The 16,733-nt window shown below is 43.2% G+C and overlaps 1 protein-coding gene across 4 annotated transcripts in view; it reads left to right on the top strand.

Moving 5' to 3' along the window:
- The window catches only part of LOC100727621 (chromatin remodeling regulator CECR2), a 159,842-nt gene extending 144,666 nt beyond the window's left edge, over nt 1-15,176 (top strand). For 2 of the 4 annotated variants that reach the window (XM_063258655.1, XM_063258653.1), the window contains 5 exons: nt 423-548; nt 697-1,543; nt 3,943-5,365; nt 7,959-8,070; nt 9,548-15,176. In XM_063258655.1, the coding sequence (XP_063114725.1) occupies nt 423-548; nt 697-1,543; nt 3,943-5,365; nt 7,959-8,070; nt 9,548-9,553 (2,514 nt within the window). In that variant the 3' untranslated portion in view covers nt 9,554-15,176. The remainder of the gene's footprint in view (nt 1-422; nt 549-696; nt 1,544-3,942; nt 5,366-7,958; nt 8,071-9,547) is intronic. The other 2 variants (XM_063258656.1, XM_063258654.1) reach the window with 2 other exon arrangements.
- Nucleotides 15,177-16,733: the final 1,557 nt, after the last annotated feature.

Genomic DNA, 16,733 nt, shown 5'->3' with positions numbered 1-16,733 from the left:
TAGCTCAGCGGCATAAGCGCCTGCCTTGCAAGCAGGTAGTCGTGAGTTCGGTCCCTGGTACTGATAAAAAGGAAAAAGACAAAACAAAACCAAAAAAGACCTCAAGGGAAAACAAAACAAATTGCTCTTTTCATGTGTAAAGCACAGAAATACATATAATACGTTAACTGTATACATACGTGAGGCATTAAATTTCAGTAGTAGGTTGCCATTCACACCACAGTGGCTAAAAGGACTCTGGGTATGCCAGGGGTAGGTAGTTTAAAAAAAAGAAATGGTTTTAATCTTCTCTCCTGGCCTGTGAACATACTACACAGTCAGGAATGACCCTGCCCACGGTGGTGCATATACTAGCAGTCCTTAGAGAAACCCTTATCTACCCAGTGTCAAGCTATCTTCTCTTTCCCACCTTCTTGCTCCAGAGGCCAGCAGTGCCTGGAACATTTGGCCCTCTTCAAGGAGCAGAGCCCGCCCACCTATATGGCTCCTCTCAGGTCCCAGAAGCACACCCGGGAGAACCCATGCAGCACCAGTCCCTCTCTGTGCAGGTAAGCACCCAGTGCAGAGATGAAGTAGCCAGGGACCCTCAGACACAGTTTAAAGAGAGGGTTTTCCATATTGGTAAAGTTCATTGCAAAGATCTGCCTTGATATATGAGTCTGACTAACTCTGACCTCTTGTCTTTTCTGTTGCCAGCCTGCAGTTGGAATTGGCAGCCACCGAGGACCCCAGCTAGGGGCTTCTGAAGAAAAGCCAGTGTGTGGAGGGCTGGCACACCTTTCTAACATGAGATCCCACCCTGCCCCCTTGCAGCTTGGGCAGATGAGTGGTCCCAGTCAGGATGGAAACCTGTATCCTCCAGCTGCATTCCAGCCAGCATTTATTTCTCCTAGGTATGGTGGGGCTCCACCTCGACCACCAGATTTTGTTGAGAGCCCAGAAGCTCCTCCTAGCCATGTGTATCAGTCATACAAGTACCTGAATCGAGGACCCTGTGTTGTCTGGAATGGGAACCATGGTGGTACCAACCCAGGATCCTTGGGGCCAGATGAGAAGCCTCCATTGGGGCCAGGACCCTCTCACCAGTCTCGACCCCTTGGTCACATGATAGATTCTCGAGTGATGAGACCACCTATCCCTTCAAACCAGTGGCCTAAACAGTCAAGCTTTCTACCTCATGGAGTTCCTTCCTCAGGGTATATGCGACCACCCTGTAAGTCGGCTGGACATCGATTGCAGCCATCTCCAGCCCCAGCAGCAAGTTCTCTATTTGGAGGGCCATCTCCAACCCTTCGAGGGGTTCATGGGGGCGACTCCATGATGGACAGCCCTGAGATGATCGCCATGCAGCAGCTGTCCTCCCGCGTCTGCCCACCAGGTGTGCCTTACCACCCCCGCCAGCCCTCTGCCTCCCAGATCCCTGGCCCTTTTCCACAGGTGGCTCACTCAGCATCAGTAACTGTGTCAGCCCCCAAGCCTGCCTCAGGCAACCCTGGGAGGACACAGAGTACCAGTGAGATGCAAGAACCTGAGAATGACCAAGGTAACTTTTTTTTATGACTTTTGGCCATATCAGCTGTTAATTTATTAGTAATCCTTTCACACAGAATGTGAAAACAAATACAAATTGATTTCCAGCCTTTCTCTCCTAAACAATTCAGGTTGGGGCTGGCATCATACTCCTTTAGTCTAAAATCTCCGTGTCATCCACTGTGATGGTGCATGTCTATAATCCTAGCACTTGGGAGGCTGAGATAGAAAGATTGCTTTGCATTCAAGGTCAACCTGGGGGTGCATTCTGAGTTCATGGTTAGCTTGAACTGTCTCAAGAAAAATAAAAAGTAAAAATCTCAGCATCATCGTAATGTTTGTTACAATGATTGGTACTTACTGTGGGAGGAACTCTGAGACTTTCATAAAACTTGCTTATTTCTCAGAACAAGTGTTTGTGACAGCCACTATAAATATCCTTTTTTTTTTTTTTTTTTTTTTTTGTCTTTTTCCTTTTTATCAGTACCGAGGATCGAACTCACGACTGCCTGCTTGCAAGGCAGGCGCTTATGCCGCTGAGCTAAATCCCCAGCCCCAAATATCCTAATATTAATGTAATGTTTTCCAGATAGAGAATCAGAGGCACAGAGATACTAGATGGTTTGCTGTCATCCAACAAGTACATGGTGGAGCTGAGATTTGAGCCCAGACTTGATCACCATACACATTTAACTACTGCATTCTTATACTGCCTTTCAAATTAACTAAGTTGAAAGTTGTTACAAGGGAATTAGTTCTGTCTCTGTTTCCTCCTCTGGTACCTTGGATATATGACTATGTCTGCCAAGAATAATGATAATGAAATCTAGCAGGCTTGAACCTATTCCTTAGAAATGCCTTCTAAGGAGAGTACAGATTAAATGGAGAGAAATATGAAAAGATTTTTGTGTGATGGTTATTCCTAGGGGTAGATACTTAAAATATACTATATGTAATTTTTGTCAGTATGCAGCTAGAAAGTAGAGACATTTGGACTCTCACAAAAGATGATAAAATTACCTCAGGACATTGACTTAACTTTGTGTTTCCTTTTTGTTGTGTGTGTGTGTGTGTGTGTGTGTTGGTCTTTTTTGAGACAGGGTCTCTTTGTGCAGTTTAGGCTGGCTTTGAACTCACTTTGTAGCCTAGGCTGGTCTCGAACTCGCAACGATCTCCTGCCTCAGCCTTTTTAGTAGGATTACAGGCCTGAGCCACCACATCCAGCCAGTGTTTCTTTTTTGAAAAGACCTTGGTACACACTGGCTCCATCAGAGTTTCCAATAATGGTTTTTTACATAGCGTATACAGTTCAGCAGTTTAGAATACTCCCAGTCATGGCACCTTCTTAAGTCTGTTTGCTGGTTACCAAGTTTTATGTTAACTGAATAATGAAAACTATCTTTTTCCTTTTTATTATACCATTTGTACTTTGATCATTAAGGCCAGCTTTAATTCACAGATAGCCTGAAATAGTCTTTCAAAGTCATTGTGAATCCTTGATTTTTTCCTCAAGGACTATTACCAGAATAAAATTTTGATCATACGTGAAGAACTTTGTCATTAGATCATATATATGTGTCATATTTGTATGTGTGTGTGTCATATTATTGTGGTCTTATTTAAAACCTTATTAATGTGTCAGTACCATAGTAAGATAAATTATCTAAGGTATTCAAAGATTTGAGACTAGTAAATTAATTTGATTGATTTTATTTAAGTTCACTAAAATGGCTTTGAAAGTTGTTAGTTTGGTTGAGTGGCTTTTTCCTGTAGGCATCTTATCTAAAACTATCCAAACAAGTGATAAGCCAAGTAGTAGAACATGTGCTTAACATGAGCAAGGCCCTGGGTTCCATCTCCAGCACTCTTTTTAAAAAAAGACTTTCAAAGTTTATTCATTCACCAAATCTTGGCTAATCCCATATTTTAGGTAAGTACTGAGAGCACTGTAAGAAGACTTTACTCACTGTTCCTGTGGAGTTCCTGTTTTTCAGGGCAGAAGTCAGGCATGTGGCTGCCCTGAGTGCCCAATTATGCCAGTGCTCTTACCACATTTCACATGTGTGTACCTGGAATCCATGAGCCGTGAATTACATCGTGGCCTTTTACTAATCTGACCGCATTGTACAGAAGGTGGGAGGCAAGAGTGCTTCCACTCTTTGCCAGGCCTTAATGAGCAGCCATAGAAGTGCTAGGTTGTACTTTTAGGTTTGCAAAAGGGAAGCTTGGAGGCCCCCAGCATCATGCCTCCTTTCACAGGCTCTTATAATACCCAGCTGACATTTGTGTTACCTTAACCATGGCCCTCTTCATCTGCATACTTACTACATTTTTTTTTTATTAATCACCTCCATTAATACTGTCATTTCAACTACTGAATTTTACATTGTTTTGTTTTGTTTTTCTCTCTAGCAGAGCCCTTGCCTGGGCTTGAAGAGAAACCACCCAGCATCAGTGCTTCAGAGGGGTTGTACCTCAAAAAACTACCTCACCCCACACCTCCCCTGCAGTCTGACTGCCCCAGGCAGAGCTCCCCACAAGAAAGGGAAACAGTGGGCCCAGAGCTCAAAAACGATGTCTCAGAATCTTCCGACCACTGTCAAACAGCACAGGGCAAGACTACCTGGCCCTCAGGCAACAGCTGCCCCAGCCCAGCTCCCCAAGGCTGTTTGAGGAACCTCTCTGCAGCTGCAGGTAGAGGCCCTTTGCCTGAAAATGGAGTCATTGGTGAAGCATCCCCCTGTGGATCGGAGGGCAAGAGCCTTGGTGGCAATGGTTCAGAAAAACCACTCTGCCCCAGAGGCAACATACTGCAGGAGACCATTCCATGTACAGGACAGAATGCAGCTACACCCCCGTGCGCAGACCCCAGTTTGGTGGCAGGCACTGTAAGCCAATTTTCTCCTTTGTACATGCCTGGCCTGGAATACTCTAACTCAGCTGCACATTACCACATCAATCCAAGCCTGCAAGGGTTGGGCCCTATGATGGGAGGAAAGTCAGCAATATCAAATCCTCAGCATTTTCCCCCCAGGAGCTTTCAGTCTACCAGTCCGCATCCCGGAGTCTTTCCCCGGTACCGACCCCCGCAAGGAATGAGGTACTCCTACCAGCCACCCCCTCAGCCTTCCTATTCTCACTACCAGCGCACTCCTTACTACACATGTCCACAGGGCTTTTCTGACTGGCAGCGACCTGTCCATCCCCAGGGAAGTGCAGGTGGGTCCCCAGCAGGTCACCCTCCCCCGCAGCGATCCCTCTTCTCAGATAGGAATTCTGTGGCTGATCTGCAAGGCTGTGAGGCTCTGAGTGCCTCCCTAACCTCCCCAAATCGAACACATACAGTGGCTGCTAAAGTCGTCCCAACAGACGGGCAGAATCCAGGTCCAGAGGAAGAAAAGCTGGATGAATCTGTGGAGAGGCCAGAGAGTCCCAAAGAATTTTTAGACCTAGACAACCATAATGCAGCTACAAAGCGACAGAGTTCATTGTCAGCCAGTGAATATCTTTATGGAACTCCTCCACCTCCTCTGAGTTCAGGGATGGGTTTTGGTTCACCTGCTTTCCCTCCCCATGGCGTGATGCTACAAACGGGGCCACCTTACACACCTCAGCGGCCAGCTAGTCATTTCCCACCCCGAGCATACTCCTCCCCAGTAGCTGCCCACCCACCTCACCATCCGGTGGCCACTCAAGCCAACGGCCTCTCCCAGGAGGGCCCCCTCTATCGCTGCCAGGAAGAGGGCTTGGGGCACTTTCAAGCTGTAATGATGGAGCAGATTGGCACTGGAAGTGGAATAAGGGGACCGTTCCAGGAAATGTACAGACCAACAGGGTAAGATTATGTTCAATTGTTTTTGTTTCTGTTATTTGAAAAAAATAAGACGTTGAAAAAAAATTTTTTAAGACAAAGTTATTTTATGTAGTTCAGGCTGAGTTTTTTTGAGGCAGGGTTTCACTGTATGGTTCAGGCTAGCCTTGAACTCACTTTGTGTGGCCTACGCTGGCCTCGAACAGCAGTCCTCCTACCTCAGCCTCCCAAGTACTAGTATTACAGACTTGTGCCACTGTGCCCAGCTTCAGGCTGGCTTTGAACTCAAGATATAGCTCAGTCTGGCCCTAATTTGTGGCAGTCTTTTGCCTCAGCTTTCTGAGTTTTGAGATTACAAGTATGTGCTGCCGCCGCCACCACCCTCGGCTAACATGTTGGTTTTAAAAATCAAAATAGCCTTAGGAATAAAAATAAACTTTAATACTCCAGGACCACAAAAAAACATGTGAATTGATGATGAAAACTTGGTAGAAATTTAGGCATATCTTCTAGAACCCAGTTTTATCTTTGATATTATTTCCCCTGGTGAAAACAAATTTCTATTTAGTGCTTTAATTATTTCCTAATGTGGTGTTTGATTTCAAATGAGATCTCACACTAAGCTATACCCTAAACCACTACCCCTGATTTGGTGTTTATTTAAATGACTGCTTGGATTTTGACATTGGGAACTTGACAGCCACAATTGGCTGCTATAGGCAGAGGCCGTTAAAAGTTTCTGCTGAGTTACATCGACACTGGCCAAGGTAAAATGGGTCTAACCTTGGAAGTAGTGTAATACTAAAGTTTACTCTTCATCTCTTTTTGTCCCTGATAATTGAGTGAAAAAATTTGATCTGTCCAGAAATGAAGTAAGTAAAATACTTCCCCATGTTCAGGTTTGTAGTCATATTTTTAGGAATCAGGGAGGGGTGGGGCATACAGCTCAGTAGCATAGCACCTGCCTGACAAACAGAAGGTCTTCCGTTTGATTCTCAGCACAAAAAAAAAAGAATCAGGGCTGGGTCCTACAGTGCTTTCTAACATGCAGAAGGTTTTTATTATCCTAACAAACACACTCCCCAAAAAGGGGCACAGTAAAATGATTTGCCATCCAGGAAAATTTCAAATAAATGTATAAAAGATATTTAAACTCAAGAGGTAGGTAAGAGGATTGTCAAAAGTTCAAGTCCAGCCTGGACTACGTAGTGAGTTCAGGGTCAGCCTATGTAGCAAGACCCTTTCTTAAAAAAAAATTTTTTTTCAACCAGCTGCAATCATGCGTGTAATCATAGGTACTCAAGAAGCTGAGCCAGGAGGGTCACAAGTTGAAGGCCAATCTGGGCTTTTGAGATAGTATTTCAAAATAAAAGAATATAAAAGGATTGTGGGAGTACATTGGTAGAGCACTTGCCTGACATGTCTAAGGCCTGAGTTCCCATTCCCAACACCACACGCACACATAAATGGCCAACAAAGTCAGTCATTAAATCAATGCCGTCAATTTAAAATTCTGTGTACCTCTCCCCTCTGCCATTCTACCTTACCATCAGGCTATCTTCCCCAACTAAAGTTTTACCATATTTGCTTATGTTATGTTATGTTTTGTTTTGTTTTTGTTTTGTTTTGGGAACAGGGTTTCACTCTGCAGTTCAGACAGGCTGGTCTTGAACTCACTACATAGCCCAGGATGGCCTTGAACTCCTAGCAGTTCTCCTGCCTCAGCCTCCCAAGTGCTGTGATTATAGGTGTGCATCACCATACCCAGTGCCATATTTGCTTTTTGTTTTTGAATATGTGTATTTTTTTTCCTAAAGCAGTTAAATTGTAGTCATCATAGTCTTAACCCCTAAATACCACAGCATGCAAGAACAAAAGAACCTTTGTAAGAACAAAGACAGTTCTGTACATGGTCTCCAAACTGTTAGCATAAACTAGGTGTGGTGGCACAAGCCTGTAATCTCAGCACTCAACAGGCTGAGGCAGGACAATGGCTGCAAGTTCAAAACCAGCCCGGGTACAAAATAAGTCCAAGGCCAGCCTGAACTGCATAGTGAGACCCTTTCTCCAAAAAGGAAAAAGAAAAAACAAACCTGTTAGCATAACCAAGTTAACACAGCAGTCTCTCATACATATAGTCCTTTGAATTTCCCTAGTTGTCCCTAAAACATCTTCTTAAGAGTTATAATTTACTAAGCACAAGATTGTGAGTTTGATCTCCAGTACAAAAAAAAAAAACGCCAACACAAAAAAAAATAGAGTTACAGTTTTCTCCCTTGATTTGTTTATGATCTAGACCCCACAGCTCATGAATTTGTTTTTGATTTTATTTCTGTTTTAACCTCCTTAATTTATAGCAATTGTCCTACCTTCCTTTTGTTTTTCAGTTCCCATGCAGAGTGCCCAGGTTATAGATTTGTTTCATTGTTTGCCCATGCTTAGGTGCCTCCTATTCCATCATACCATGAAGCATGCAATATCATGTTGTCCCCATACTGATGATTCCAGGTTACGTCACCTGGATAATTAAGGCAGCCTCTTCACGATTAAAGTATGTTTTCCTCTGTAATGAATACGTCTTCACTGATTGTTAACTGTGTCCTTCTTATGGCTACAGGATGCACATGCATGCCGTCCAGTCTCTGCCCTCATTCCCAAAGACTCCAGCACCAGTGGCATCACCAGAACAGCTACCACCCCATAAACCCCCAACACTTCCTCTAGATCAGGTAAGAATTATCAAAACTTAAAGCTTTTCTTACTCCTCCAGGTATAGGATTTTAAACATAGGTTATCAATTCTCTGAAGTTCTGAAGTGTTTCAGATTTCAGGAATTTTCAGATTTTGAAATACTTTGCATAGACTTTGCCTAATCTGGAAATCTGAAACACTCCAAAATGTGAACCTTTTTGAGTATTGTCTCAACATAATAACACAAAAAAAGTTCTGAGTCTTAAAGCAGTTCAGATTAGAACTCTCAACCTGGCCATGACCACCTTGCTGTGCTGAGAATAACTTGCTTGCTTGCTTGACATTTGCATGCCTGCCTGCTTGCTTGCTTGTTGACTGTTGCAGTCCTGGGGATTGAATTCAGGATTGTGCATGGTGGGCAGGTGCTTTACCTCCAACCCTTGAGAGGACATTTTAAAGTATTCTGTTAATACAGGAACTTTTCCTGAAAGGGGCTTCAGGTATCATGAACACCCAGATGAAAGCAATCCCCGAGGCCCTGTAGTCATCCTCCAAAGTGGGAGTGACCACTGCAGAGGCTTCAGAGGGAGCTTCTCTGTTTTCCACCTGGCCCTTTTTCCTATTTTTTGACACAGTTACCTGTGCCAGTATTTATTTAAGCCTCTTGTTGGTTTTTTGTTTGTTTGTGGTTTTTTCTGGGGTTTTTTGTTTGTTTTTTTCTTTTTGAGACAGGGGCTCACTATGCAGTTCAGGCTCACTTTGTAGCCTAGGCTGGTCTCAAACATGCAAGAATCCCCATGCCTCAGCTTCCCGAATGCTGGGATTATAGGTGTACGCCACCATGCCCAGCTCTTAAGCCTCATTTTTTCCCATTCTATCTGCCCATCTTTCTTTGCCCACAGTCCTGGTCTGTTCCTACGAGAACAGGTTCAGTCAGTTCTGGAGGCACAGTAGCTCCCTGTGAGAGCTGCTGTTCTGACAGGTCCTGTGCTGAGGCTGCAGCACATAGTGACTTGTATGGGCCTTTCCCGGACCCCCAGAAACACCATGAGCCATGACAACATTTCCTAATAAGCAAACAGTTCTGCACCTGCTAAGGGGCTGAGTGTAGTGGTGGCAAGCCTGTTTTTTCTTCTAAGACAAAAGATGTCAATATATGAATTTGTTTTCATTTTTAAGCTAAAACCTTAGTATTCAGGTTTAATTGCTCTGTTGACACTTTGCAATACACGGGTTTAGGGTTGCGCTTTGGGCCTTTGTCTCCAAAAGGTTTGCCATCACTGGCCTGGACTCTAGCTTTGGATTCCAGGCCCCACAGGTATACCCTTTGGGGATAAACTGTGGCTGTGCAAGTGAGCACGGTTAGCTCTTTGACCTAATTTTTGTACTGGGGAAGACACCCACGGCTTCATGCATGCTAGGGCAAGCACGCTATCATGGAGCTGTGTCTCCAACCCCCTTTGATGCAAATTTTAATTTTTTGTAAAAACAAAAAGTATTCTTTGTTTGCCTCAGAGCTAGTGCAAGGAGGAAATAACCCACAAGGGAATGGAAAAGCTGCCTATGAAGAGAACAGCACACGGAGGATTTGGGATGACCATGCCCAACTCCATTCCTGTCACCCTGCTCCACATCTTCACATGAAGCACACCATACTACTAGGAGCTGGAGCCACTCCCTGGCCTTCAAAGTACACTCCACAAATGGCAGGCTGCTCGTACTGGCTGACACAATTGGGAAGAACAAATGGACCTGGAATTCACACCAACTTCTCCAGATCTTGGGACTTGTTCAGGGAAATCACTTCGTACTTGGGAGGGGGTCTAGCAGGAATGGAGTGGTGCTTTTAACCTTTCATGAGCAGCTAATCTCAGGTATATCTTCAAGGAAGGGACTACTTGTAGTATTAATGTTTTTGGAGCTGGGTCCAGTTTACAGAATTTTCATGTTGCCTTTTAAAATGATTTTTGTTGGTCGTGAATGTATTGTATATAAGGTGGGGGGTGGGGATGTGGAAGAAATGGGAGTCCCAACTGTGGTGGGCACACAGCACTTGAGTGGTCTCTGTCTGTTTACAATCATGGCACACTGAACGCTTTAGGAGCTGGACAAGAGGGTAGGCAAAGTCTCATCTTGTTATGTTATGTGCCACAGTCTCTGTTTGCTTAGTGACTGGCCAGCCTTTAGCAGCGAAAGGACTTCCTTCCAGTCAGCCTCAGAGTACAGCTGGCTTATCACCCTCCGGATCCATCTATCAGCTTGAAGCAGAGTACTCTCATGTGGCCCACTGGAGCTTCACCCCAGAAGACAGGCGGCTCTGTCTGGTGATCTAAGTCCCAGACTGGAAAGTGATGTCCCTTCCTGATTCTGCCACCAGCCTCACCCAGATAGATACCTACAAACCAGTATCAGGAATTGGGATCAATAGAGTGTTTCACTCGTTAAAAGATAGAATCACCCTCTTCACAGGCCTCTTGGGACTGTGATCTAGAAGGCATCACACAAAGCTTTCTGGCACAAATCACATTTTGTGAAAGTGACTACTCAGGTGTGTATATGTTAGTCTTAATAAAGGAATTGCACAGGTTTGAATAGGGAAAATGTATTCTTTAGATTCACAGTTTGAATTTAGGTATATTTCAGTATCTATAGTTGTTACTCAGTTTAAGTGAATCATAGTAAAATCAGTCATGGTGATTTAAAATAGCTATCAAAGACAGGTTCTTGGAAATCATTTGTCCTATCAGTTATAGGAAAGTTTTCCAGTATTAAATTACTTTATTACTATAGTAGAAGTGAATTACACTGGACCCTCTGTTTACCATTTTCTACTTTGTTTGATATGTCACCAAAGTTAGGACCCACATTTAAACTTTTAAATATACCACAAAGAAAAAACTAAAATCATCCTAAAGTTGCAAGTCTTTGTAAAGAATAGTATGTATTTTAAAACATACTTTTGTGATATTAGATGTCTCCATAAAATAATAATCTGTTTTAGTTTTTTTTAAATTTAACTGCAAGAAGGTTTGGCAGCACCCTTTGGCTCCATTTCTATTACATGTAGTTGGCAGCCTTCTGAACCTCTGTAGTCAGAGGGAAGGGAAATAGATCACAACAGCCATGTTACAGAGATGCCACCCAAGACCCTGGCTCCAGTAGAAGGGAATTCATACCAGGTGTTGAATGCTTGTCATCCTGAACGTGTGGCTTAGAGATCAAGCAGTATCAAGTGGAGCACACATGAAAAATAGATGCCTTTGAAGTATGGTACACAAGATTATGAATTTTTCTCTAGCTGACTTTCAGTTTAAATTTAGTGCATTTCCAAGCTGATTGAATTGTCGGGTTGAATTTTCACTTGGTTGTAAGTCTTGTCAGACTTGAACTGGCAGTCTGGTTGAGAGGAGTAAACAGAAGCCAGAAGATTTGTGGGTGGATCTGCTCCGCCCGTAGGCTCATGAGTTAACTTGGTCAGAACATGACCACTTCAGTTTCTGTGTGGAGGTAAAAACAAGGAGAAAGAACAAACAGTTGGTGTGAGCTGGTTAGACTTCTTACATGCTGTTTGAGTTCAGAGCAAAAAGCATTCTGCCACAAACAAGAGGCCTTGACTTCTTCCCATTAAGGACATCAAAATTGCAGGACCTCTTCCACGTTACTAAGGCTGGAGCAGCTGCCCAATGCTCTCTGCTGAGATTGCTTCCTCCTTACTCTTCTGGAGCCCCATTTCCTGATTACCTGTTGCTACAGAAATGCTGTGAACAATGTAGAGGAGGGGAATCAGTAAATCCCTTAATCCTTAACTTCCTTTCTTGGTTTAGATTGATGAGAAAACATTAAGGAAGAGCAATAGAAAACTGAACTACTATGTTGCAACACTGTGAACAAAAGCAATAGCAAGATTATCAGCTGTTTGCATTTTGGGTAGAATTTTGATCAGCCATTACAGGCCTGATGCTTCATCTGTGTCTGGTAGAGACCCAGCTTTCATTGATCTTCAAAGTGCAGATCTGCAAAGAGCAGCCTGGAGCTGCCAGACCTCAGAAACACAGGACCTGTGCTGCTGTGAACCCCTCATCAGTCACCCCAATGGGATCTTTTGTTCTCACTTTTCTTCCTCTAGCACTTCTCTAAGTGTCTTAAGCACATGCAGTGTCTTAAAGCAGATGCAAATGCATTTGCCATCTTCTCTGTAGGGAAGTGATATGTAATAATTAGAAAATAGTGTATAAGGTATCCTCGCAAGCTTTGCTCTCAGGCTAGACAGTCCTTTAGATCTTGTAGGTCTGTCACCTTGTCAAGTGTGCTGCCTATCAGTGGTCCCCAGTAGGTCATGGCTGAGATCTGTGGATAACTGAAAATATTCCCACTCCTGCTTGATTTAACATTCATAACTTAACTTGATTAGATTTGTTAATAAGTTAGAAAGTGTTTCTTCAAGGACTAAGAGGAAATAAAGGATCCAGGAAGAAAAGGAAAGTCTTTTAGAAAATTCCTAGTTTTACTTCTCTTCTGAAATCTGTCCATTGAAAAATAGGAAAGCCCGCTCAGTAGTAGAGCCCTAGCCTGGTACGTGTAAGGCTAGGGGTTCGCCACCAGAGGCGTATAATAAATTAGCAAATGCTGTTGGCTAAAATTTGTTAATAGACAGATGTGAAGGTTATATAAGGACAAAATATGCAGGATTCAACCAAGTGAGGTGACATGCCTGTAACCCCAGTATTTTGGGAGGTTGAGGGAGAAGACCATATGAGCCCAACGTGGTGACTTAGCAACTCTTTATCTCAAAAAAAAAAAAAAAAAACAGGGCTGGGAGTTTAGCTCAGTGGCATAAGCACCTGCCTTGCAAGCAGGCGGTCGTGAGTTCAATCCCCGGTACCGATAAAAAGGAAAAAGACAAAAAAAAAAAAAAAACAGCTGTAGCTCCTGGGTTCAATCCCCACTACTGGGTTGGGGAAATTCATAAAATTTACATTTTCACCTTTAGAAATAAAATTGAACCAGGTATGGTGGTACATGTCTATAATCCCAGCATTTGGAAGGCTGAGGCAGGTAGATTGCTGTGAGTTTAAGGCCAGCCTGGGCTACACAGTAAGTTTAAAGCCTGCCTAAATTATAGAGCAACACCCTGACTCGGGGGGAAAAAAGAATAAAAATTAAAGTTGTTTTTTTTTTTTGTTTTGTTTTGTTTTTTGTTTTGTTTTGTTTTGTTTTGTTTTGGTGTCCTGAGTCAGGTTGAGCTAGCTGTTCTGGTAGTACTCATCAGCAGGACTTGAATTCCTGTTTGTCTCAAACAGCTCTCAGACTGAGAATCCTCATGCTCATCTTCCTGAGTGTTTAGGAGACATTAACTCCTATAGTCTGTTCTGTCAAAAGCAATTTTTTCATTTTGTTTTGTTCTTTTTGGTTTTTTTGAGACAGGAGCTTGCTATGTGGTTCAGATTGGCCTTGAATTCAGCAACCTTGGGCCTCAGCCTCCTGAGTCCTAGGATCATGGTCACGCTACCACCCATGTCATAGTTTAGCATTAAATGTTAATTTACTCTAGCCTTTCCCTTCAAAGTACTTCTCCAGACTAACCACTTGGCAGCATTATTCCATGGCGTGTATATGTCAGAGATTATTGTTTAGCTAAATCCTGTGGTGTATCACAGCATATGCTGAATGTTGTCCTGAACACAAAATCCCAGTCTGGTGTCATGTCTGAATATAGTGATCCCAGCACTTGAGAGTCTGATGCCAGAAGATAGTTCTTGAGTTTGAGGCCAGGCTAGGCCACGTAGCGAGACCCTGTCTCAAACAAAACAAAAAAATCAATTTTGCCACAAATAGCCTTATAGTTTATTCATTCTTTCAGTTTATGGCATGTGATTAAAAATGTTTTCCCCTCCCTTTTTTTTTGGTCTTTTTTCCTTTTTACCGGTACTGGGGATCGAACTCACGACTGCCTGCTTGCAAGGCAGGCACTTATGCCGCTGAGCTAAACCTCCAGCCCCCTCCCCTCCCTTTTTTAATGAAAGTTCAAATTTATAAGTTTAATACTGTTCTTAAAAGCTAATTTGAAATTACATAGGAAAGTTTAATCAAGAAGAGTCTGAAGGCAAAAATAGTTGGTAGTGTCAGACTCGTGATAAGGTTTGTGAGAATCTCGATTTTCCAGGAAATAAAAACTAGGAGTTTTCTAGCATTATTTTCTCTTTTGTATTTGTCTGTGGGTCCTTTCACCCCCTGACCAGATTCTTCATGGGCCCACATCAGGGAAATCAGTTCTGTTTCAGTGAGGCATGTAGTGCTCAATCCTGGGGTGTTTGGGGTGTCTTACCCTGGAACATAGCTCTTTGGAACAGTTGCAGTGTGAGTTGAGCGTGGAGGCAGTGGTTTGCTGTCTGAGAACTACGAGTGTGGTTGAGTCTTAACTGGATGAGAAGACGCTGGGCTCCCAACTGTGCTGTGCAGCCTTAAGACCCAGAGCCTCACTCTTCGCCCTCTGAAAAAGCAGAGTTGACTGAGCTTTACTGCATTTCAGCTCAGATAATCTGTGACTAGCTTTTCTTCTCCAGGCTGGATGTTGGTCCTTCTCTGTGCTAGATGCCTGCATATGTGGAGAGACTGTCTCCTGCTGGAATTGAACTTCGACAGTCTCTTCTTCTCATTCTGCCTAATAACCAGATGATTGTCCTATGTGTGTTTTTGAAAGGGTGGATGGGGACAGAGGTGTGGATATTAAGTTATTGAAGTGCTGATGCCCATGGATAAACAGTGTGGCCCCTCCTGTCCCCCAGCAGGGGCCCAGGTACCTCACTCGCCTGTATTGCTGCAGCTCCTGGGAATCCTCTAGACCCCAGCAGCCTGCAGCACTCAGCATTGGGCAGTTAGCTCCTGCTGCGAGCCAGAGCCCTGTGAACCTTCCTGGCCAGTACTGGAAAGGGCAATGCTATTTATTTTTATATTATGTATATTTTGTGGTGGTCTGCTGATTTCCTGTTTCACTGAAAGCGACACTTACCTCAATAGTTAGTACAATATTGTGTATTGGATAATTTGTTAAAAGAACTTTTTAAAAAGCTTTTGGAACCTTGGAGGTCTGTAGATTTATTTCCATATGAACTGGTTATTTTGTATAAAGTACATTCTTAAAGTAGCAAGACTGGTGTGTGTCCATGTGTCCCTTTTATCTGCAGGGCAAGGCAAGCTCAGCCTCCCATCAGGATAAGGATTCGTGATAGGCCATAATGCAGCATCTTAAGCCCTCTCCCTCTCAGTCCTGACACATCGGGGACCAGAGTCTAGGGAAGAAAGGGCATGGTGGCACACGCCTGTGATCCCAGCACTCCGAGAGGGTGAGACAGGAACATCACAAATTCAAATCCAGTCTGCATGACTCCATAAAAGGCCAGAAATAAGAGTTCAGTGCGAAGACTCTAGATTCAATCCCTAGTATCACCAAAAAACTGAAAAAAAAATCTGGGTGACAGCCCACTGTAGAAGATACAACAGTACAAGACAAGAGATTAAAATAGTCATCAGCAGAAAATGCTAAACCATGGCAAGAACAACACAATTCCCAGCTCTTCCCATCAACACATACCTCATGCATCCCTAACCACCACCTGAGCCACAAGGGACTTGCTGGTGAAAGTGTCCCTTTTATGAGTGTGTCACATGTGTGCTACAGTGATTTTGATCCTCCAGAATGAGCTGGCAGGGCAGGCAGAATGCAGTGACAATGGGTGGAGCAATCTAAATTGTAAGTGGCTTGAGATAGGAGGTACAAATTAAGAAAGTAGGTACTTTCAAATCTGACCAGATTTTTTATTTTTAAAACCTGGGAGGTTTTTTTGTTACAGGTTTGATAAGGAATACAAGGGGGAAAATAGACACATTCTTTACTTAGGGTAGTCTTGACACCAAACTACCTGTCCTGTTTTATCTTCAAAGAATTGGCCTTGGGGCTGGGGATTTAGCTCAGCAGCATAAGCGCCTGCCTTGTAAAGCAGGCAGTCGTGAGTTTGATCCCCGGTACCAATAAAAAGAAAAAAGACAAAAAAAAAAAAAAGAATTAGCCTTGTAAACTACTAACCTTTGTGCCGTAAAATTACAACACAATTAGCACCATTTTTTTCAGCACTTGGGAGACTGAAGCAGGAGGATTCCTTGAGTGAGGTTAGCCTGGAGTACTTTCTCAGACCCTGACTCAGAAAACCAAAACATGAAAGCAATCCGTTTGGTTTTGTCACTTTCTAAAACCGTGACATTTTTGGGTGTCTAATTGTTTGGTCAAATTCTCCCTACTGATGAACTCATTTGAGATTTATCCAACTGCTATTTTAAAATTGTTGCCAGCTCAGTTACCCTCCCAAAGAAGCCATTTTACTCACTGTGACAGTCACATTTTCTAGGTTAGCTACAAATGCATATAGTATTCTAAAACAAAAAATCAACATTAAAAATCAGGGTAGTGGCACAAGCCTATAATCCCAGCACTCAGGAGGCTGAGGCAGTAGTATTGTAGTTCGAGACCAGCCTGGGCTGCAAAGTGAACACAAGGCCACCCTGAACTACATAGTGAGACCCTGTCTCAAAACAACAAAAAATATGAGGAAACCTCAGTTGTATTTTCTCACATTAAGATTTTGTTAACTCTTGTGGGTGACATTTCACACAAAATTATTATAGACCAAGAACTTCCTTCATAAAG

Source organism: Cavia porcellus, unplaced genomic scaffold (genome assembly GCF_034190915.1).
Source record: "Cavia porcellus strain 051 isolate PalLab524CR breed Dunkin Hartley unplaced genomic scaffold, mCavPor4.1 scaffold_11, whole genome shotgun sequence".
Taxonomy (NCBI): domain Eukaryota; kingdom Metazoa; phylum Chordata; class Mammalia; order Rodentia; family Caviidae; genus Cavia; species Cavia porcellus.
The sequence above is the reverse complement of the archived record's forward strand: the minus strand, read 5'-3'. Positions and strand labels throughout refer to the sequence as shown.